Source organism: Mytilus trossulus, chromosome 10, assembly GCF_036588685.1.
Source record: "Mytilus trossulus isolate FHL-02 chromosome 10, PNRI_Mtr1.1.1.hap1, whole genome shotgun sequence".
NCBI classification, from domain to species: Eukaryota; Metazoa; Mollusca; class Bivalvia; order Mytilida; family Mytilidae; genus Mytilus; species Mytilus trossulus.
The window spans coordinates 7,311,486-7,336,446 of record NC_086382.1 but is presented as its reverse complement, the minus strand read 5'-3'; the positions used below and the strand labels follow the sequence as shown (position 1 = coordinate 7,336,446).

Below are 24,961 nucleotides of genomic sequence, written 5' to 3'. Positions count from 1 at the left end.
ACGACTTGACGATCTAATGAAGGGAAAAATAACTTCCGGAAGTCATCAGAATGTATTTTGGAAAACGGGGATTTTTGCAATTGGTTATATTTTTTAGAAATGTGAATTACAACATGATATCATATGATTGAAGGGGTGAATAGGTTAGCATTATTACACATTACACTTCTTAAATAGTAATATGTGATTTTTAAGAACGTTAATTTCATACAATCGATAATACAGACCATTGTTTGATTATTTACAATTATATGCATATGTCCACTCATTTTCACATTTGACAATGATTTGTTTAGTATTTTACAATTTAAAATAGCCTCTTAAGACGCTGCTATTTGAAAATATTTTACATACCTGCCAACTGTCACTATTTGTGGGGGATTTCCCCCATGGAGGCTCCCAAATTGAAATTTTGAGATAGCAATTTTGTCCATAAAACAGTTAAATTTTACAATGACTTTAGGCTAATAAACGACGTTTATTAGGCTAATGAAATGAATTCACACAACACAATAGTTCAATATTATTCAATAAACAAATTTAAGAATGACCAATATAGAAATTCAAAAATTGTTAATATATAAGAATAGACCACTTTTGTGTTCATCCGTCACCGGAAAAAACTCGTCAATTATACGCAACTTTAAAATCGTCATTTGTGCATTAAGGGGTGTCGTCTCTTCCTTCTAATGTTGAGCGAGTGGTTGGAAAACTATAATTCTATATTGTACGAATTATTCGGCAAATTGAATTTTCAAAATTGACAATCAACACTGCTGTCATTAGGGAAATGTCAGTAATTACCTACAGAGCAACCATTATTTCTAGTTTATTCTGCACAAAGATGATCACTAAGACGCTTGATGAACGTAAATAGTGCAGGGATACAGGCGAGCCCCTCTATCTGGTAAATGACGTCATAAAGGCGTGTATAATTGACAAGTTTTTGCCGGTGACTGATGAACTCGAAAGTGGTCTATTAACCCTAAACCAGTAGAGAAAATATTGAAATACCCAAAAGTAAAAATGGGCACGGGTGGGAGGGTTAAAAAATGTTCTCAAACTACCAAAATGTGTTGATCGACGCTTCAACTCAAATTTAAAAAAATAATATATAATCAGAACTTAGTGCTTACTGTGTGAAAGCAAATCTTGGAGTGAAGTAAAAAGGTATGTAATTTAACAGATAAAGGAAAGTGAGTAGAATTCAACTAAAAAACCAATAAAAAAAAGTTATGACAAATTCAGTATGAAGAAAAGAATATACAAATGTAGCATTTAAATAAATAAATTCCTTAGGAACAGAAAAATAATAATTCTAGCAAAAATATAAATTTCTCTCTCAGTAATTAATCATTTTTATTAAAATAAAAATTTCCAAATTACTTTCAAAAACATGAAACAACCAATACAATAAAAACATTTATTAGGCTAATGAAATGAATTCACACAACACAATAGTTCAATACTATTCAATAAACAAATTTAAGAATGACCAATATAGAAATTCAAAAATTGTTAATACATAAGAGAGTGTTCCCTCAATTCAAATGAGCCAAAGTATTGGCTATAAAATGAAAAAATTTTTGAATTCCAGCATGATTCAAATGCAACAGGTCAGTTTTGTGAAATAAAGGGAATATAGGTCTATGAAGTCTGTCATAGAAAGACTTACAAACTGGCATATAATTAACCTTCGCACATCCTGTTTGAGAAAAATCAAAAAGTTGTGAATTAAAATCCTGAACTAAGCGGTCAGACATCCTAAAATATACTGGTCTAGGTAAAATTGACGATAAAATAATTCTACAGGAGGCGTTTACACACCTAATTTCCTGAATAATTAAATCAATATTAACCCTATATTGATAACTAGTTATTGCAAAAATATCATTAGTACCAACATGAATTAAAACATTACAAAATTCGATATTATTAAAATAGCCATGTCTTATTTTCCATAGCAAACGTTCACTATTTATGCCACCAAACGCTTGTATCTCTGTATTCTTTAAATCAGAAAAGTATTTAAAAAACAAATTACTCAAAATCAAAGTGCTTCTGCACCAAACTTTGCCTCATAAATGAGAATAAAGTATTAGAAAACAGTTAACAATGAGACATCATTTTATTTGCTACAATTAGCTTTTCATTCAAACCATAACGCAGATAAAGTTTACATGCAGAACTTTTCCAGTCACCTTGAAGTTGAATTAAATAAGATGGTACACCACATTTGAAAGCCCATGTGGCACCACCCCTTCTAAAACTATGAGTTGAAAATTTACCTGCATCCAAGCCAATACTTGTAATTCATTTTTTCAAAAAGGCATTGAACATATTGTAAGTAACTGGTTTTAAAACACCATTTTTTTAACAACAAAAGCTGAAGCTGAGTCTGGAACAATAAATTTATCGCACATGGACACATAGGCAGTAAAAGGACAAAGAGGAGAAAAAGTATTTAACAAGAGGAATTTGCAAATTCCTTTCACCAAGTTGTATAGTTTTGGACCAATTAAAATTTACGAGCAATATATTGTGTTTTACAAAAATATCCTTCCTTTTTAGACATTTCAACAGGTCATCTGCGGTGCCTACCAAATTAGACTTTCGGCACACAAGAAAAAACGCAAACAAAAATAAACACCAAAAAGTATGATGATTACTCTCCTCAAAATTTTAAATACTTTTAAACTGCAATAAAATATTCGGAGAAATGGGAAAGGCTGATTTAACTTCATGCGGATTTACTCTTTTTAAACCTTTAAAATAATTTAAAATAGAAAGAATTTAAATGCTGAAAATCTAAATCCAAATACAAATGAAGACACTTTACACCATTAACATAAATTTCTAACCGAGTCAGTGCTATTAAATGACCGACTTAAAAACTGACAGTATAAACATATATTCTCTATTGAACAAGGTAAAGGCACTAATTCATAAAAACTACAAAACAGAAAAAATGTTTTCCATTGTGTTTTAAAAAAAATTCTGGTACCAACTGCATAAGCACTATTTATTGAACATCTTGCTTCTCCTTTCAACCTGACTAAATCACCACTCATGTTGAAACCTAAAAAGAAAATCGTTTATTTCAATTTCCTGAAAAGACTGTTTGTTGACAAGATTAAAAAAATTCCGACTGATAAAAGGGAGACAAATCCCACCTACATGTAGATAACAAATCTGAAACTCTTGTTATCTTTTCCATTCAAGTGAATCGCTTTAATTTCACACTCATTTAATTTATAGCACAAATAAATGCAATTTCTCTTAAACAAGCTTGTAAAAACCTTCTTCTCGAACGACCATGGTTTATGACTTGCACAGAAACGGCATTATCACAATAAATGCAAATTTTCTTTCCCTTTCGAACCCACACTTTTAAACAAACGATCACAGTCAACAATTCCAAAGAATTAATATGCAAATTTTGCGCTTTAATAAAACTTGGAAAAGCACAGTGGAAATACTGTGAAGATGAAATACCACCGCATCCAGACAAACATGCGTCACATGAGAAAAACTGATCTGGTTCTGTCCATTCTCCCAGACTTAAAATGGAAATACCATTAAAAATCAGTAAGAATTCTGACCAGCAGAAAATGCCCTTTTTGAATTCCTCCGATAATTCTAAACACTGATCATCAAAAACAAATTCTCTCAAAAAATTTTAAATTCTAGAAATGAATATTCTACCAGGTTTGACACAACTGGCTATGAAATTTAACTTTCCAATCAACGATTGTACTTCTTTTCTGAACACCTAACTTTTTAACAACCAAGCATTAACCAAAGCCAAAATTTCAGTAAGCCTAGCAGGAGCAACTTCTAACGTCATTTTCTCTGTATCAAACCAGACACCTAAAAAAGACATCCTGGAACATGGGGGGGCAGGCTTTTTCTAGCGATTCCTCTAAACCACAATTGTCTAGCACCTGCTTTAAAATCTGAAATGAATTATCAGCTGTGTCTGGAGAGTCAGCGCCAGCAAAATCGTCCAAATAATTAACGACTTCGACACCAAACTTTTTAACAATATAAGAAACTGCATTTGTGATTCTTTGACAAATATAAGCCGACGATTTCAAACCCATGGGCAATACTCTGTCCACAAAAATATGATTGCGCCAAGAAAAACCTACTAAATTGTAATCCTTGGGATCTAGCGGAAACTGTCTGTAAGCCCGGCGCAAATCGCGTTAAAAATATGACACTGTGGACCTTTCTTCTTGATAATCTCTACAAGTTTATCCACATTTGGATAATGTAAATCAACCTTATTTCCCAAATACTCATTTTTGTCAATGCTATCATTAACAGAGTTACCTTTGGGAAAACTAAGATCCATTATAACCCTTCTTTCCTCCAAATCAGCTTTTGGAACCAAGTTCAATGGAGATAAACTAAGACCATCTCTGAAGGGATTACTTTTGAAAGGACCAAGAATAGCACCATAAAAAGCTTCATTCTTTACATATTCATCAATATCTTTAGAAAATTGTCGTGCACCAGCATGATTACACACTTTCTAAAGGACCAAAAAAAAAATGTTCTCAAACTACCAAAATGTGTTGATCGACGCTTCAACTCAAATTTCAAAAAATAATATATAATAAGAACTACATTTAAGTGTTAACCGTGTGAAAGCAAATCTTGGAGTGAAGTAAAAAGGTATGTTATTTAATAGGTAAACGAAAGTGAGTAGAATTCAACTAACAAACCAATAAAAAAGTAATGACAAATTCAGTATGACGAAAAGAATATAGCATTTAAATAAATAAATTCCTTAGGAACAGAAAAATAATAATTCTAGCAAAAATATAAATTTCTCTCTCAGTAATTAATCATTTTTATTAAAATAAAAATTTCCATATAAAAGTATGTCATGTATGTAGAAGCCAAAAAAACAACATTAAAATGTATATGCAGATCCCTTCGAAGGTCTCTTGGGATTAGGACAGCCATCTTGCACGCAAAACCCCCATGGGCATTTTGAAAATTTCGCTGGTATGAAATAATACTGTCATGAATTGAAAAAATTTCTACGATTTAGCTTAAAAAAGATAATGTAATGTGTATTAATAACTAATTTAGTAATTAGTAGTTAAGTTGTCACAAATTAGAAAAATCTCCTTATATCAATTAAGAATTGAATGTTCTTTTTTTAACTTCAATGGGGTGTAAAAGCGTTGACCGAAGTACATTTTGTATGAAGCGCAAAAGCTCTTCATTCCGCGCTTCATTCTAAAAATATGTGCATGGTCAACGCTTTTACAACCCTATGAAATTACAAAAAGAAGCATTCAACACTTATAATTACAATTTTTAGCTATGATCTTGAAGTTTATAATTGTTTGATTTAATTCACCTGTGCACTTTATTGTGGGACCACCTGTAATCATGAATGAAAAGTTTTATTGAGTAATGCAATTGCTTATAAATTTAAGAAATAACATGTGATGTGCAGTTAACCAATCAGATTAAAGTATCATACATTTAATGTAATTATTATCATTTAACTTCACCTTCACCTAATGGTTTAATATTTGTATCTGTATATAAAAGTTGAAGATACCAATTTTGACAGGAGAGTTATAAAACACCAATTGAAATGATTGATGGTGTTGGAACGCTGCATTGAATCTCATTTGTCATACAATACTGTCTCCTAGTTGTTACAAATACACCTCATTGCTATTTGTCTGCCATAATTAAATTGACATCTCAAAGGTTCCTGTTGAATGTTGATGTCATAATAGAAAAAATCTTTCGCCACAATGTATGACATCAATACATGTAGTTCAACATGTTCAAGCTTGGCAAATTTTTAGTTCAGCCAGTGCAAATTTCTAAATAGGTGTATGATTAGGGTGACGATCTGAACACAGAAACATGTGGAATTAAATTAAGAAAATCTTGCTTGGAAAATAGATATTGTGAAAAACTTATAAAATAAGAAATAAAATTGTACAATGTTGTACATCATGTACATTTTAAGGAAAAAAATACTAGAAGTGTATTACTCATGTTACTAGTCCATTCTTGCAGATCATGATATTAATGGACACAAAAACCATGCTGTCACCTCTTAGCTTCTGCTTTGAAAAAAATATTCGTAGTAATATGATGAACCTTATTACATAACTTATTGATACAATTTTATTTAAGCATGTTAAGTAGTAAAAGGCAATTGATGAAGTTTTAGGGATCGAAACAAATAATATCCTTGAAACCACTTCATTAATATATATATATATATCAGTCTAAAGATTTGCACAACGGTACTGATATAATGTGTTATTAAACGAAAATGTTGTTATAAAATCGTGTTGACAAATATTTCGGCTCAACAATTGGCCTTCTTCTTGTGTCACAAGTTTTAACAATACTGAGGATATTGTTAAAACTCAGTATTGTTAAAACTTGTGACACAAGAAGAAGGCCATTTGTTGAGCCGAAATATTTGTCAACACGATTTTATAACAACATTTTCGTTTAATAACACGTTATATCAGTACCGTTGTGCAAATCTTTAGACTGATATAATTTTTTCCTTATCTGCATAGTATCGCCTATTCTATTATAGTAAATTTGCTGGTTGGTCCTTTTTATAGACTTTTATATATATATATATATACATGTCAAATGTAATTTAAATCAATATCCATGCTGAATTTGAATTAGTAAAATTGAGAATGGAAATGGGGAATGTGTCAAAGAGACAACAACCCGACCGAAGAAAAAAACAACAGCAGAAGGTCACCAACAGGTCTTCAATGTAGCGAGAAATTCCCACAGCAGGAGGCGTCCTTCAGCTGGCCCATAAACAAACATATACTAGTTCAGTGATAATGAACGCCATAATAATTTCCAAATTGTACACAAGAAACTAAAAATAAAATTAAACAAGACTAACAGAGGCCAGAGGCTCCTGACTTGGGACAGGCACAAAAATGCGTCAGGGTTAAACATGTTTGTGAGATCTCAAACCCCCCCCCCCTATACCTCTAGCCATTGTAGAAAAGTAAACGCATAACAACATGAACAATACACACATTAAAATTCAGTTCAAGAGTACATTTTTTGTACTTGTTTACTTTTAATTAGATGCAAGACTAAATTACCAAGATGAGAAATTATATTTGCCATCTCAAAACACAGAAAATAAATAAGGGGAAACATAAAGCAAGCACATCAAACCTAACAGGGGAATAGGAAAATTAAAAAGTCAAAACATCCAAACGTGTGAAATAAAAAGGCTGAAAACGTTGCACCAAAATTACCCTTTACCAACCTAGTGTATGAATTATCCTTTAGATTTTTTTTCTTCATTAAAATAAAGTGTTATACAGTCATATTGCTACATGTACTTAAACACCCTTAAGAACAATTACAGAAATCAAATGTGTAAGTTGGCTATTAGGGCAGGATTTTCTTGCTGTGCTGAAGACCTATTAGAGGCCTTGGGCTGTTTCTGCTCTTTGGTCAGGTTGTTTCGCTCTTAGACACATGCATTTTCGGTTTTCATTCTCAATTTTATTACGTTTCCGACTTAAGAAATCCTGTGGTCTAGTGTAGATAAGACAATTGATGGGAAAGTAAGTGGTTGAGACCGTTGAGTCCAGGGTTAAAGGTGTGTTCTAAACTGTTAATTTACTCCCCCCTTTTCTTTATAAGACATTCGTGACCAAAAGATTAACAGCCTATTATTAATAATTTTTGTTTTTGAAAGGATCAATTAACAAGAAAAATGAAGATGCCACCGGCAGATGGTGGTCAGATGATGGTCCATCATGGAGGCCCAAGAGGAGGGGAGACCATGCCGCTAGCCAATCTGATGGAAAATATCATACAGAGGACATACCATGAACTTACTGTTTTGTCGGAATTGTAAGTTTGTTATCATTTAGAAGATATATAAATACATATGTATATATGTTAGATAGATTTTTATTGATTATATGTAAATACATGTTATATTGTACACTGTATAATACACAACTGAACAATAACAAACTAAAAATTTAGAATATAATACATAAGAAATTGCCTGTACCAAGTCATGAATAGGACAGTTGTTATCCGTTCTCCTTGTTAGGGAACTTTGCGACTTTAATTTTCCCTGGAGTTTGTTTCTTTTTTGTTATTTTGCTTTTTCGCTAGTTTATGAAATTTTCCTTTGATCTTGTTGAGTGATCATTACCTTTCTCACCAGATTCCAGTGATATGAAAATTATTGATAGAAAACAAGTGGTGTTGCTAAATATAATGAAATTGACATGTTGTCATCTATACTATTAAACGAGAAGACCTCATTTTGGGTGTCGCTTCTCTTCTTTCCACAATAAACGAATCTTCATGCCTTTGTGTCCTATATGTACAGTGCATAATCGCATTTGTCATCCATTCATAAGATTTTCCAGATTGAGTTATTTTGGGAGAAAAACAAGAAAAAAGGCGTCCGGATATGTTCCCGTCATTGGACGAAATTTTAAGTCAGATTAGACTTCCTGTTTGCGTTTTCTGTATACTTTTATCATACATATACTACGAATAAAGTGTATTTTCTGTCTGATATCCATCATTGGACCAAATTTTAATTCAGATGAGACCTCTCGCTTGCGTTTATTGTATACTTTGAAACAAATACATATACTAAGAATAAAGTGTATTTTCTGTTTGATACCATTTTCAAGTTTACTATCCACGGCGGTCACAGAGATTATTAAATAGAGAGTGTCTGTATAATATATCAATGACCGCCGTGGATCGATTATTAAACTGAGAATTGAATTTAAAACAAAATATACTTTATTTATAGTAATAAATGAAGTAGGACCTTTTCGGGACGGAACGGGTGTTTTTAAGATCGAAATTTCAGGATTGACCATTTCGGGATACGGGATTTCTTTTTTCAAATTTCAGGTTGTCGAGATATTTAATTTATAATAAATTCGGAACCTCTGGATTTCATGTTCTTAAGACCGGGATATCGGGATCAGGACCCCTCCCGGTGCGACCCCCCCTTTATGAATGTTCATAATATACAGATGTGTAAGCGCTAAAATTATCCATGTGACATTCAAACCTTTTCGGGATACGGGATTTCTTTTTTCGAATTTCAGGTTGTCGAGATTTTTAATTTATATTAAATTCGGAACCTCGGGATTTCATGTTCTTAAGACCGGGATATCGGGATCAGGACCTCTCCCGGTGCGATCCCCCCTTTTATGAATGTTCATAATATACAGATAAGCGCTAAAATTATCCATGTATCATTAAAATTAATAGAGAACTAACAAACGAAAAAAAGGATTTCTTTTGTGGAAAAAGGAGGAGCCGGGCTAGAAAAACAATTATCCTGTCCCAAACTAGATATGACTTTTGATACCTTTTCTGAAATTCTCCAGTCATAAAGTGTTTTACAAAAAAAGAAGATGAGGTATGAATGCCAATGAGAAAGCACTGCGCAAGAGACCAAAATGACACCGAAATTAACATTTAAAGGTCAACTTACGGCCTTCAACAATGTGCAAAGCCGATACTGCATAGTCTGATATAAAAAGCCCTGAAATGACAATGTAAAACAATTCAAACGAGAAAACTAACAGCTTTATTTATTTACAAAAAATGAACGAAAAACAAATATGAAACACATAAACAAACGACAACCACTGAATTACAGGCCCCTGACTGGAATGTTCATAATATATTACATGTATGTTCATAATGAAATTAATAGAAAACAAAAAAATAGGAATTTAGAAAATAAAGAAGGAGGGTTAAAAAAAAACATTTTCCTGTCCCCAAGTACCTATTACATACTGATACTTTTCTTGAAATTCACAAGTCAGTAAATCTTCCTACAACACTTTACATTCTTTCAACCACGCTCTAAATGCCCGCGATTTCGCGGGTGTGTTCTAGTAGGTATAATAGCGATAAACAGATTATCATTGGTCATCTCAACTCGAATACTTTTCTCACATTTTCCCCGTACCAGCTCAAATGCTCAAGCTAGAAAATCCATAATCTATAATAATCATATTAATCATGTTAATACTGAACACTGAAGTAAATTCAGAAATTTATGTGTCCTTTTATTATTGCGATTTACCAAAAAAAAAAAAAAAATCGATTTCTTTAACTTCTTACAATGCTGCATCTTAATAATACTATCAAAATTTTAAATGCAATTTTTGCTATACTTTCACCCATTTTTCGCAATAATCTATTTATAGCAAAAAATCTGTATGTTACATGTATCTTATCGGAGAGGATGTACAATGTTCTTAAGAATATTTAATATCATTCAGGTACAATGTAAACAGGAAATTTTGAAATACCATTTTGTTTCTAAAAATAATAGCATCACATCCATAACACTATCTATAAGTAAATAATTTCATATAGCATCACATTCTAGCAATAAAGCACAGGGTTCTCTCATCAAAATCTGTCTGGACTCACCATTTTCATCAACTCGAATACTTTTCTCACTGGTGAGTCCACAGATGCATCAAGATTGAAATATTTGGTATAAACTGAACACAGTTAAACACAAATATCAAAATTTTGTAGCAAAAGTTTAAAAGGGATCTGAATTTAATGTCATTGCATTGCTCTATTAGGAAATGGAGACTAAAATATTACATTATATTGCAACATATTTTTTTCTCTTCCTGCTGTTGGACTCATCATGGCTAAAAATGACGAGTCCCTGGAGTCGCCTTTAAAAATCCTTACTGAGAACCCTGTTAAGCATCACATGATGCTAAAAGACCCTGGTTAGAACACTGGATTTACCGGTATAGAGGCTTCACCAGTTCTCCAACTCCCTTTGATACATGTATTTATTATATAGAGGCTTCACCAGTTCTTCAACTCCCTTTGAAACATGTATTTATAATCAATAAACGTCACCAGTTCTCCAATTCCCTTTGATACATGTATTTATTATATAGAGGCTTCACCAGTTCTTCAACTCCCTTTGAAACATGTATTTATAATCAATAAACGTCACCAGTTCTCCAATTCCCTTTGATACATGTATTTATTATATAGAGGCTTCGCCAGTTCTCCAACTCCCTTTGATACATGTATTTATAATCAATAAAACATTTGAGCTTGAAATTGGGTATTCTTACCAGCATAAAAAAAAAACCAAATCAAATCAAATGTATCAGAGGTGCACTGAACAAAATGAAAACATGCAAGATTTGTATTATCATGATTTTACTTGTTTATTTAAAACATGTTTTACTGTGTGTAACACATGCATGTTCCTCAACACACTTGATTAAGGTGAGGTGATCTCTGAATCATGTTTATTGTAAATATATAGTTCATGCACGATGTAGTATAAATAAATTCTTTTTATTATTATTTTTCTCTTACATTTCTATATCTTAACTACAAATGTATGGGTGTGTTATCTATGTTTTAACATAGTGGAAATGTAAGTGAAATTCCACATTGACTCTATAGGTATATACTCTGTTCAAATTTTTTTTATTTTTTATAAAGATAACTAACAGTATTGGAATGTTGCCTGGGTCTATAAAATTTTCCCATGTTAGGGGAAACAAACAATTAATTTTCCATGGCCTAAGTGATGTTTTAATTATTTGTTTACATCTACCTATAATTTTACTGTTTATAATTGTAGGTTACCTAGAAAAACTGATATGGATAGGTAAGTATGTGATCTTTTGTCGTCTGTACGTAATAGATGACTTTTAGGGTTTAAGGAAAACTAAAGTCACTTTGCTACTATAGCTAGGGTTCAGGATATTTATTAATCAGTAATGTAAAACACCAAACTTGTGGAGCAAGGTTGTTACTGCTGTGGCACAAACCAAATAAAATGTACATAATGGTATATCACACAGTGATATTTATATGACAGCTTACAAATTGTCAAAATGTCAAGTCTGTCGATACAATACAATCATCACTATTCAATATAAACTCTCAATAACTTCAAAGCTACTGGACATAAACATCTGTCCATTTCGACTTCATTAGTTCCTTTAAACTCTAAACAAAGAAACTCGAAACTCAGCGCTAAAACTTTAAATCAACCAATCAGATTACTTGAAATCCAAGTAATCATGAATATTCAACAATAATGTATGGAAAAGTTTCAGTGTAATCAAAGTTTATATAAGACAATATGTTTCATAAGTTTTATTTAATATTAACATAATTATACATCTTTATTTTACAATTACAATATAAACAAAATAAAAGGCTATTACATGTATTATAGTCCTTATATTTTAATGATTTTCCCATACTCATAAAAAGAACAAGGTAAAAGAAATTAGTGCTTCCTTCTTTATACATTTGTATTAACATCAATTTCAAGGATTTTTTTTTCAATATTTAAATATTTCCTCAAACAGGATTTTTAAGTGATCTTTAGTTAATACTGCATGTTTCAGGAACTAATACTATTTAGGCACATTATGTTCTTAGAAAATGCCAAAATGTAATTGACTCATAAACAGCATGTGAATGTTTTGAAAACTTATTGAGTGAGCCAATTATTGAAAGTATAAATAATTTAATAAAAGATTTTTTTTCTTCAGAAAAATAGAAATCGTACAGTTTGCCAGTCGAACTCGTCAGCTGTTTATCAGACTGTTGGCACTAGTGAAATGGGCCAGTACTTCTAATAAAGTAGATAAATGCACAGTAAGTAATATCTAAGATTTTTATGTGAAATTTTTTTCGCAATGGAGACAAAGCAGTTGTTCTAATTCTAATAGAACATGGGCTACATGTGATTGATTTTACAATTGGAATTGTAACTTTATTTTATTTGTAAATTCATGTCATCATTGTGTGATATATTGTTATTCAGAGTGGACTTCATACGTATGGTGTCTTGTGTTCAATCCATTTTACTTTGAGTAAATAAAATATGTATAAACTAGTTTGAATCTTGAACAACACAGCATATCAAAACGGAAATTAATGAAACTTTTTTAAAAGAGGTTAACATGTATCACTTCATTTTGTATTGTGAAAATTTTTTTTGCAGGAGATCTGTAATTTCCTGGAACAACAGTCCATGTTGTATATAGATACAGCAGATACCTTAGCCAAAATGTCCAGGGAGACTTTAGTTAATGCTAGGTTTGTATAAATACATTCTCCCTTGATTTCCTGTAGCGGCAGTCTTAGTCACATCCATAAAATATTATCTATTAAATATAAACCAAGAATTTTCTAAAAAGTAGAAATGATAAAATTTGACCAATATATACATGTAGTTTGAATGTTCTGATATTTCCACAAGTTTAACAACTATAATACTAAATTAATGAGGTCCAATTTGTTAGCTGACATGTGGTAAAAGACACAATTTGTAAAAGTAAACTATTATACATAATTTGATACTTTAATTCAGTCACCGACCCTTGATATCATGGGTATGTTTTAGTACATTTAAATAATACAGGCAAATATCATTGATTATAATTTCAGATTACCAAACTTCTCCTTACCATGTGCAATAGATGTATTAACGTTGGGTACATATCCAAGACTGCCTACTTGTATTAGGGTATGTATCTTTTGTTGTAATTTCTACAAAGAGGAGGGGGGTTATATATAGTCCGTCTGTCCATTGTAAGATCAATTCCTCCCAAACAGCTGGACAGATATGGATGTAGAACACTACCTGAGGATTGCTAAAGATTCCAAGGTGCTGGAGTTAAATACTGTCATATTGTTTTGTAGACGAACCCCAATGTCCAGACATACATGTAGGAACTATTTAGTTTAAACTCTTAGCTGCTAAATAATTGAGTGCCCCAAAGTTTAAGAAGAATTAAGACTATTGAGTACATATACATGTATAATAAAACTTGTTCAACTTTTTAGGAAAAGATTGTACCTCCAGATGCCATTACTCCAACAGAGAAAAGACAGACACTACAGACATTGACCAAGGTTATACAGTACAGACTGGTATCATCAGAACTTCCTCCTCAGATGAGGAAACTTAGAATAGGTATGTAGGGTACCAGTTACTGCTCAGGATCATATAGGTTTACTGTTGACTCTGTCCAAAGTTATATAGTACAGACTGGTATTATCAGAAGTTTTTTCTTACGACAAGAGACTTAGGGGTACCAGATATTAACACAGATATACAGTTCAAATTGAAGAATTTACATCTCATTTTTTTTTTGAAAATTTTCTATTATTGATCTTTACCTTAGGCAGCAACCATTTGATTTTCTGGGGGGGGGCTATGGTTTTTTTTTGGAAAAAAAAGTTTGTTTCCAGTTTTTGGTGAAAAAAATAATTTGTTTTGGACCCTGAGAAAAAAAATTTGTTTGTTTCACCCTCAGCTGCCACTATATGTAATGCTTAAAGTGAAAGAAAAAAATTGTTTACGGTTTGTCGCTAAAAAAATAGATTGTTCTTCGCCGAAGGCGAAAAAAAAAGTTTGCACAAATTTTTTTTTCATAGCCCCCCCCCCCAGAAAATCGAATGGTTGCTGCCTTACTTTCTTATACCGTTCATCATCATTGTTTTATAATTATTTTATTTCAGAAAATGGTAGAGTAAAGTTTCATGTTGAACATGAATTTGAGGTAAGACTGATATTGAAATTGCATTACATTACATAACATAACATACAAGGCAGTTCTCTATGAAGTTGATTATACACATTAACAGGTGGTTCTGTCAAAACTAAAAAAAAGTATTCCAAACAAGATTTCCACATCTTAAAAGAAAGTTGGGTTATAATTTGTAATTTTACCAACACAAAAGTTATGTAAATTTTATCAGTTCAATAGTTTCAATCTTTAGCCTATTATTTCAGTCACAAGTTAATATAAAAATAATGTGAATGATTGCCAATATGACAGCTAAACACCAGAGTTCAAATGACAAAGATATAAGCAATTATACTGCCTTCCACAATGAAAAAAAATCCAACATTTATTTAGTCAGCTTTGAAAATCTCAACATCAAAAAGTGTGAAATAGTTGTTACACTAGAAACCATTGATGAATGAAGAATATTTGTTTTATTACAGGTGATCTTAACATTGATGGGAGACAGTCCCACAATTCCTTGGAGGCTACTGGACATAAACATTTTGGTGGAGGACCCAGACACTGGAGGTAAGGGGAAATAATTCAGATTTTTTTGTAAACACCCTAAGATGACAGTTTAGAACTTTGACTACTGTCCTTAATGCATATTTATGCGGTGTAACACAATCAACAGTCAATCAATTAATAAATGCATATGTTTGACATCTTTGCAAATGAACAAAGTATAAAAAATTACATTCAGGAATCCCCCATGATGCAATATTATTTCTTAACATTATCCAATACAATTTATACAGAAAAAAATAGTGGTTGTACAGATTTGACAAAAAGTTTTAACAGTATTTGAACTGACTATTTGTATATTTACAGATGGAAAGTCCCTGGTACATTCCTTACAAGTCAACTATATACATCAGTTAGCTCAGTCACGATTGGTGGACAACAACAGACCTTTGCATGACCTGTATAAAGTTTTACGTATCCTTATATCTGCTTTGAAATACGCTCAGGATGATGAAGATAGATTCTTTTGAAAAATTAAAGATGAAAAAATAATCATCATGCACATGAGAAAATGAGTAAAATACTTATGAAAAGTACAATTTGTAACAAAAATGAATTAAAAAAAAACATATTTCAAAAGGTCAATATATAGGCCCTGAAACTTCTGATTATTTTTTTATAGACTCTAATTTGAGAAATACAAAATTATTTTTTGCCTTTTGCTTTCCATGGCATAATATATTTCAAATTTTATAAAACTTAAAAAAAAATTATCAATAGGACAAGATCTACAAATATGACTGAAATTGTCAACTAACTCTTGAGTTACTTCCCTTTCATGACAGTTTTCACCATAAAAGTTGCCGTTTCTGAAGAGGCAGTTAGCACTTTAAAGACTCTACTTTTAGAGACCTGTTACTGGGCTGAATCTAGTGGGCTTTTAGTTTGTTTTAAAAATAAATCTAAAGTTCCGTACACAGTCAAAAGCATAGGTAGCTGACATAAAAATATAAATTTCCTTAACCCAAACAGATTCCTTTTGTCAGTCACTACAGCTAGAGGTATTAAACAGTCAGACATTACGTCTGATACGAGAGAGAATGGGGGACAACATCAGGATAGATGAGTACACTGTTGGCCGTTGTCTCGTAGTCTCATACTGGAGGGACCAGACAAAGAAGGACAAACAGGATCCAGTTGGTAAGATATATACAGAAATGAAAAGTGCATTTTATGTCCCACCAAGGAGCATTATATTTTTCTGTCTGTGTCTGTTAGTCGGTCTGTTTTTTCCAGCTTCAGGTAAAAGTTTTTGGTCAAAAGTAGTTTTTGAAGAAATTGAAGTCCAATCAATTTGAAACTTAATACACATGTTCTCTTTAGTGTGATTTTTTTTATTTTAACACATTATTAGAGTTTTACCCCAAATTTATGATCTACTGAACATAGAAAATGATAGTGTGAGTGGGGTATTCGAAGAACTGTGGACGTTTGTTTATTCAAACCATTGATGAAAGTGCTTTAATTTTAATATTTTTGTTCATGCATTTATTGTAGATTATTGGAAGTTACAACTGCAAATTTAGGAACTAATTTAATATTTTATCATGATGAAATATTGCTGGGCTATTTAAAACTGATTGTTTGATATTAAGCAAAAATGTTTCATTAAAAGATTTATCTGAACCCCAGTAAAAAAAATCCTTGCTTAAACTTTTTATGGATAGTTTAAACGAGTGAACCCATTTATGTACAAATTTACAGTACAATTTAGTGTGAAAATTAATTATCTCAGTATGGCAAGATATTACTGAAAGTTGATTTGTTTTTTTAGTGTATAAACTGAAAGTACATGTATCAGAAGAAGATGAAGGCAAGCCATTACAGATAAGTCACAGCCCAGTTATGTCAGTAGAGGAGAGCCACAGAGTTGGACTGGCAATAAAAGTAAGTTAGGTTAAAGAAAAGTTATTGGGAATGTTTTATACAAAAATAATATCATAAAATAAAAAATAAAAAGCTGCTGAACCAACGCCTTAGTGGTGAAGTGAGGGTAGAGTCACTAAAGAGGATACCCGATGGTAAACAGGGTTGTCAATAAAAAATAAATAAAATACTGCTGGATTGACAATAATGCTTTAGTGAACTGCAAGCTTATTATGCCGACTAGTTTCACCGATTATATTGGCGTCTTCAGGAAAAACTGTATAACTAGTCGGCATAATAAACTTGCAGTTCACTAAAGCGTTGTTGTCAATCCAGGGGTATTTTAAAAATAACATCAATAATATCATGAATTGAAAGAACAGTCCTTGTATTGCTGTTTATCTTGACAATTACTAGAGTTTTACATGATAATGTTTAAGCCATTTAAATGAATGTGGGAGGGTAGTTTTATTTTTTAACATTTGGTTATTTCTAGCTGTTTGTTCATTTTTACAAATATTTGATGTATGCAAATTAGCTTTAAAGTATTTTTATTATGGGAAAAAAATTTCATCACTCTTACATCAATTTTAGCCCACATGGCCCATTTAGACAGTCATGAGGTTATACTACCACTAGATTACTGTTGTTTAGAGTCCAATTTGACAAATTTAATACAATTAATGATAAGCAACCAACCATCAATCTGTCAAATTTAAAAACAAAAAAACTTCTTTTTAAAAACAAATTTGGGCAATCTGGTTAACTTGTAATGAAAATGTAGGAGATAATTTATTATAAGGACTTTTTTTTACATGTTTCATTAAGAAATATTTAGATATATTTGACCATATCTTTGTTTTGTTTACAGAGTAATCATTTATCCATAGAGAGGCTACTAATGCAGACCATTGAAGTCAGGATACATGCTAAACTGAAGGTACATAGATATTTCTTAATATTTTCCCATTTTTCTCAAGAACACATAATTCTGATTTATTAACAAACAAGAGAATAACATGATATTGCATCTTTTAATTTTGATTACTATATATGAAAATATTTCATTATTTACTTTAAAACTAGATTATTTCTTCTAATTTCATAAATTTCGTCTGGCATTTTAACATCTCACTTTTAATTAACAAGAGCAAAAATTATATATTGGGTCTTTTAATTTGATCACTGCATTTGAAAATTTTTCATTACTTACTTTCGGGCAAGATTATTTCCTCAAATATAAATTTTGTCTGGCCTTAATATCTCACTATTTTCAAACAAGATAAAAAAAATTATATTATGTCTGACCTAAATACCTCTGATGATATCCTCATGATTGATTTTCTATGGAGCCATTGTACTACCAACTGATTAGATGCCTTCTAAATTTTTAATTTGAATTAAGAAACAATTGTAAAATATGCCATATTAAGCGTATCATGCTTGAAGCAAAGCTGTTTATTTCGTTGCTTTACCAAAAAATGGTGATATACCTTAATATTTAATGAAAGAATCCTATTTTCAGGACCTGTCGAAAGAATTTCAGAAATACGTCATTGGACAATGTAAGTACAGTTTAGTTTTATACACATTCATTCTTGTTTCAATCAATCTGAGTCTAGTTCTATGATTAAGATAAGGAGATGTGGTATAACTGCTAATGAGACAACTATCCACCAAAGTTAAAATGAAGTGAATGTCAGCAATTATAAAATTGAGAATGGAAATGGGGAATGTGTCAAAGAGACAACAACCCGACCATAGAAAAAACAACAGCAGAAGGTCACCAACAGGTCTTCAATGTAGCGAGAAATTCCCGCACCAATAGGCATCCTTCAGCTGGCCCCTAAACACATATACTAGTTTATAGACAACCATACACCCTTCAACAATGAGAAAAACCCATACCATTATCATATAGCCATGACAGTTGGCTATAATAGGCCCTGTAATAAAAATAATTGAAACAATTCAATTGTCCTAATTTAAAACAAACATTATAAGAAAAACAAATATAAGACACACATTCTTTAATTTGATCTTCTCACCTTTTTACCTTGTTTATTAACCTCTTTGTTTCAGGTGAGATGAAAGACTTACCAATAGCTTTACATGTACCGGTACTTAGTCCTACATTAGAGTTTGAACACCTCAGAATAATGATGGACTCCCAGAGAGGATCTATATTAGCCTCCTTGTGTGGCATTGAAGGTTAGTTATTTGATGAAAAACATCTACAAATGTTTGTATACTGTTAAGAGAAAATTGTTTGTAAGGGGATTCTTTTCCCTTACTTCATGATTAAGATGATATCCTTAAAAATGTCCATTTTGAATTTACAAATGAAAGTTTTTTTGCAATTCACATTTAGATACAGTCTTGGGTTAAAGTTTTTTTTTGACATTTTATGTCACAACTTCAATGAACTATTTGTGGATTCTTATAAATTCTATATAACTTTTAGACTATTTTAAATCTGTCTATTTCTGATATCAATTCTTACATACTTTTGATTTTTTTATCCCTGTATGCTAACATTGCCCATGAGAAATTTTTAAATTGTTTGAATATACATTGAACGACAAATGTGACGTATAAAATTTTCTGACGTCAGACACACGAATCAATGAATGTGTTTGTAGATAGATGTTTTTGTGTTATATTAAATTGTTCCTTTTAAAATTGTAACACGATAATGACTGCTGTACCCATATTTTTACTATTTTATTTATTATGTCTGTTTAGTTCACGCATCATTGTAAATATAACAGAATTTGATGAGACTGTCAGCAAAGTGAGAGGTTTAGCGCTATAAAACCAGGTGTAATCCACTATTTTCTACATTTGAAAATGCCTGTACCAAGTCAAGAATATGACAGTTCTTGTCCATTCGTTTGTGATGTGTTTTTTCCTTTGATTTTGCCATGTGATAATGGACTTTCCGATTAGATTTTCCTCTCAGTTCAGTATTTTTGTGATTTTACTTTTTTCTTCATAGAATTTTATAAAACTTAGGATAAGATTTTATTATAATTAAGAGATAATATCAAATGCAAAGCTGTGATACTTTTTATTTTGCCACATTCTACTTATAAATGACATTCTCATTTCCCTTATCTTTTTTTAATTTGATTAATTCTATTGAAATTTATTTTATTTCCATAAACACAAAATGGAGAAAACACAAGTCAATAAGACTAATGGATTGTTTTCCTTTATCTTATCTTATTCTGTTAGGTGTACAAGAAGTCCAGGAACTAGAAGAATTTTTAAACACTGGAGAATGGAAGAACTTAGGAAAATTCATCGTTAACTTACGGTAAAGCATAATATTAGTACACCAGAACCCATACATATGTTTATTTAAGGTGTTACCCAACACTTTCACTAAAATTAATTTGGCCCGTTTACTTTTCATAAAATTTTGTCAAAGTATTTACTTTTACCCTTTAACAAAAAAATAATAATTTCGAAAAGTTTTAACCAACTGTTTTGTCAGAAAAAAAACACTGGTTATATAGCAGTTTAACAAACACCAGTTTTTATACGACCGCAAATTTTGAAAAAAATTTCGTCGTATAATGCTATCACGTTGTCGTCGTCGTCGTCGTCGTCGTCCGAATACTTTTAGTTTTCGCACTCTAACTTAAGTAAAAGTGAATAGAAATCTATGAAATTTTAACACAAGGTGTATGACCATAAAAGGAAGGCTGGTATTGATTTTGGGAGTTTTGGTCCCAATATTTTAGGAATTAGGGGCCAAAAAGGGCCCAAATAAGCATTTTCTTGGTTTTCGCACTATAACTTTAGTTTAAGTGAATAGAAATCTATGAAATTTTGACACAAGGTTTATGACCACAAAAGAAAGGTTGGGATTGATTTTGGGAGTTTTGGTTTCAACAGTTTAGGAATTAGGGGCCAAAAAAGGGCCCAAATAAGCATTATTCTTGGTTTTCGCACAATAACTTTAGTTAAAGTAAATAGAAATCAATGAAATTTAAACACAATGTTTATGACCACTAAAGGAAGGTTGGTATTGATTTTGGGAGTTTCGGTCCCAACAGTTAAGGAATTAGGGGCCAAAAAGGGACCCAAATAAGCATTTTTCTTGGTTTTTGCACCATAGCGTTAGTATAAGTAAATAGAAATCTAGGAAATTTAAACACAAGGTTTATGACTATAAAAGGAAGTTTGGTATTGATTTTGGGAGTTTTTGGTCCCAACAGTTAAGGAAAAAGGGGCCCAAAGGGTCCAAAATTAAACTTTGTTTGATTTCATCAAAATTGAATAATTGGGGTTCTTTAAAATGCCGAATCTAACTGTGTTTGTAGATTCTTAATTTTTGGTCCCGTTTTCAAATTGGTCTACATTAAAGGGAAAATTCACGATTTTTTACTTATGGTTTAAATATGTTCATTATGACATAATATATATATTCACAAAGTTTTATCGCTATATGTGCAGTAATAAAGGAGAAATTCAATATTTAATGAAAAAATATTAACTACTTCCTGTAGGTCGTGACGTTTTCTCCTGGTTTTTGCATGCCGGGATTTAAAAAACAATCATTAAAAGTCTTGGTTTTTAATCATATTTTAACGTAATCGTAAGCGCGCCGATGACTTATGCTTTATCTAATAACCATCCGATAATAAGAAGATAAAACGCACATACGTTCAATTGTACATATTCATGAGATAAATTTTCTATGTTAAACGTATATATTTGAATTATTTTTGTAGACAACACAAAAAGTTATAAATTGATTTTTAATTAATGTATTTTCGGACTGATAAGGTGAACAAAGTAAAGTACAATAATCTGTAAAGACAATATGTTGGTGTACTCTTATTGACCTTTTACTATCTCTGCTATGACTTGGTTGATACGATGTGTGTATTCACGGTTCTGTAGCAATACTCGTAGATGGCTTGTTGAAAGGTAAATTGTTATTTGCACTTCGGTATTTAACCACGCCTCTCGGGCACACCTTGCCAGGTGTGATTGTCTATTGGGATCAGTGAATTATAAGACAAGGGGAGCATCCAATATACATATTTAAAATATATATTCAAGTTGGTGACAAATAAAAATTGATCGCCGTGGAATTATTTAATTATGTTTGGTGCTATTATTTATTTGAATTCAAATAAGTTAATTTACTAAGAAATACACAATTTTTGGTTAAAGACGGGAAACTTAATTCATATGTCCGATTGAAATGATTTACACCTTTTCTTCTTGATTGATGTCTAATAAAAAGGAGAACTTAGAAATTATAAATAGCTTTACCAAAGTATTTTTATTTGTCTTTATTAGGCAAATTAATGAATGAGAACACTTAGATTTAGACTTTTTAAAAGCCACGTGGAACTCACTGAAGATAACTCTACCGAAGCGGAATATAATATGAACGAATAAAGAAAAAATACTTTTGTACTTGAGAAGTCTTAAAACATTGACAGCAAATTTAAGGTCTTCTTGGAATGGAATCGAAAAATTACGAATTGATATTCTTTATCAAGTGTGAAAAACGTCAACCAAATTTAATCATAATCGGGGACGTCCTTATTAAAGTAGTCTTCGTCTCACAACGTATAATACTTAATAACTATTTGACCAAAGATGTTTAAAAACAAAAGACAACGAATTTAATGTCATCTTTCCCTATTTTTGAATGTAATTATAAGTCTGTTCAACTGAAGAATACCCCTAAAGCGGACAAATATCTGACAAGCAGTTTATTCTTTAAATTTGCTGTCATTGAATATCAAGAAAGAAAATAAATCCCGAAAATGATTTGAAACTTTAATACTCAATAGCTTTCCTAGAAAATATTCACATCCCTCGGGGATTATTAGTGTACGTCCAGTTGCATATGTCGGAACAGTTGTGGTGATGACGAATTTCTTTCTTTATTCGAGAACAATCTAATTGATATATAAATCTGTGATTTTACCGTATGTTCATAACTTCGATAAACCAAAGCAAGTTATAGATCGACCTGTATTTAAATCAAATTGGTCCTCTTCTTCTTCTTCTTCTTTTGGTATACAATAGTCTATCGAATTGGATGATTACATACTGTTGGTATACGTGGACTAGTCTATTTACAAAACTTTTACCCCAATTTGCACAAAATGTATGTTTCTTTCTTATGTTCAATGTATACATGTTTATATTTTAAATTGCTCTGTAGTTCCGTAACTTTCTATCCGGGCGTATAAACGAATCGTCGACAAGTGCGCACATTTTTTTAATCAACATTTCTGGAATGATCCAACTATGTCCTTTACTATTGACAACGAGTAAATATTACATTGTCCCAGAGACATATAATACAATTATATGTCTCTGATTTTCCCCAAATTAACCCTTGGAAAAAATACGTATATTTGTATATCTTCAATTTTTTTTTTTTTTTTTTTTTTGGTATCATTTTTTTTTTTTATAAATAATATTTATTACACCAGACATTTTATTTATAAACAAGCGTATGAGTTAAGTAATGACTAGTATATTATATCACTTTCGGACACGCAAGACAGAGATGTATATTATACATGCACCTGATAGTTCAAAATGGAAAGTTATAAGTTATCGGCCGTGTACACTGATCAATACCTACAGAAGTGAAACGATGCATGAACTTGCAGGCCCGACAGGAAATCGCTTGAATACCTGGTCGTGTCACCTTACACCCCTCACAATACCTTTGGGAGTAATACCTTTAGCCATGCGGGTGATCAGTGGAGCGAAGATCCTAATTTATTTGAATAAAGTATATTACTTTAAAGAATTATGAACGAATTAGATTTTCGAAAACAATTTTCACTGAACTCTTATTTATGATTTAAATCTGACTTTTTAACTAATTCCAATATTAACAGTTTAAAAATAACAGACTATATGGTTATTAAAAATATAAGAACATTTTCCGAATCAAGTTAGTTAGTCAGATAAAACAACCGTACGATTGACAAGATATCGACACGTAATTACGACAACATCGGTTACTGTAGTTTTGTTTCTTTATGGTTTATAGACATATCGTGATTTTTATTTGGACAAGATAACAAAATGGCGGAACGCAAAGAACTGATACTCAAAATTTAAAATCAATGGTGATCTCTTATCTAGCGGAATAAAACTTTAATATTTATAAATTTGAGCATTTTTATACAGAATGGACATAATATGAATTTTTGATTTTTTTGCGAAGTTTCCCTTTAAGGTCCAAAGGGTCCAAAATTAAACTTAGTTTGATTTTAACAAAAATTGAAACCTTGGGGTTCTTTGATATGCTGAATCTAAAAATGTACTAAGATTTTTGATTATTGGCCCAGTTTTCAAGTTGGCCCAAATCGGGGTCCAAAATTAAACATTGTTTGATTTCATCAAAAATTGAATAATTGGGGTTCTTTGATATGCCAAATCTAACTGTGTATGTAGATTCTTAATTTTTGGTCCAGTTTTAAAATTGGTCTAAATTAAAGTGCAAAGGGTCCAAAATTAAACTAAGTTTGATTTTAACAAAAATCAAATTCTTGGGCCTCTTTGATATGCTGAATCTAAACATGTACTTAGATTTTTGATTATGGGCCCAGTTTTCAAGTTGGTCCAAATCAGGATCTAAAATTATTATATTAAGTATTGTGCAATAGCAAGTCTTTTCAATTGCACAGTATTGTGCAATGGCAAGAAATATCTAATTTCACAATATTGTGAAATAGCAAATTTTTTTTAATTAAGAGTTATCTTTGTTTGTCCAGTAAAGTAAGCAAGAAATATCTGCAAGAATCTTTGTCCAGAATCAACTTAAATCTTTGTTATATACAATATTCACTTTTTACTACCAACTGATAAATTTAAATAATCTTTACCATTCAGTGATAACAAGCAGTTTTTTTACATCTTAATATTTTATGATGTATTTAAAT

The 24,961-nt window shown here is 31.2% G+C and overlaps 1 protein-coding gene across 1 annotated transcript in view; it reads left to right on the top strand.

Moving 5' to 3' along the window:
• Nucleotides 1-2: 2 nt before the first annotated feature.
• LOC134686794 (mediator of RNA polymerase II transcription subunit 14-like) overlaps nucleotides 3-24,961 on the top strand; it is a 50,977-nt gene continuing 26,018 nt past the window's right edge. The window contains exons 1-16 of the mRNA XM_063546566.1: nucleotides 3-143; nucleotides 7,742-7,899; nucleotides 11,678-11,704; nucleotides 12,603-12,708; nucleotides 13,058-13,152; nucleotides 13,504-13,582; nucleotides 13,903-14,032; nucleotides 14,581-14,621; nucleotides 15,071-15,158; nucleotides 15,462-15,569; nucleotides 16,128-16,295; nucleotides 16,930-17,042; nucleotides 17,893-17,961; nucleotides 18,547-18,586; nucleotides 19,104-19,232; nucleotides 20,259-20,340. Coding sequence (XP_063402636.1) covers nucleotides 7,760-7,899; nucleotides 11,678-11,704; nucleotides 12,603-12,708; nucleotides 13,058-13,152; nucleotides 13,504-13,582; nucleotides 13,903-14,032; nucleotides 14,581-14,621; nucleotides 15,071-15,158; nucleotides 15,462-15,569; nucleotides 16,128-16,295; nucleotides 16,930-17,042; nucleotides 17,893-17,961; nucleotides 18,547-18,586; nucleotides 19,104-19,232; nucleotides 20,259-20,340 — 1,415 coding nt within the window. The 5' untranslated portion in view covers nucleotides 3-143; nucleotides 7,742-7,759. The remainder of the gene's footprint in view (nucleotides 144-7,741; nucleotides 7,900-11,677; nucleotides 11,705-12,602; nucleotides 12,709-13,057; nucleotides 13,153-13,503; nucleotides 13,583-13,902; nucleotides 14,033-14,580; nucleotides 14,622-15,070; nucleotides 15,159-15,461; nucleotides 15,570-16,127; nucleotides 16,296-16,929; nucleotides 17,043-17,892; nucleotides 17,962-18,546; nucleotides 18,587-19,103; nucleotides 19,233-20,258; nucleotides 20,341-24,961) is intronic.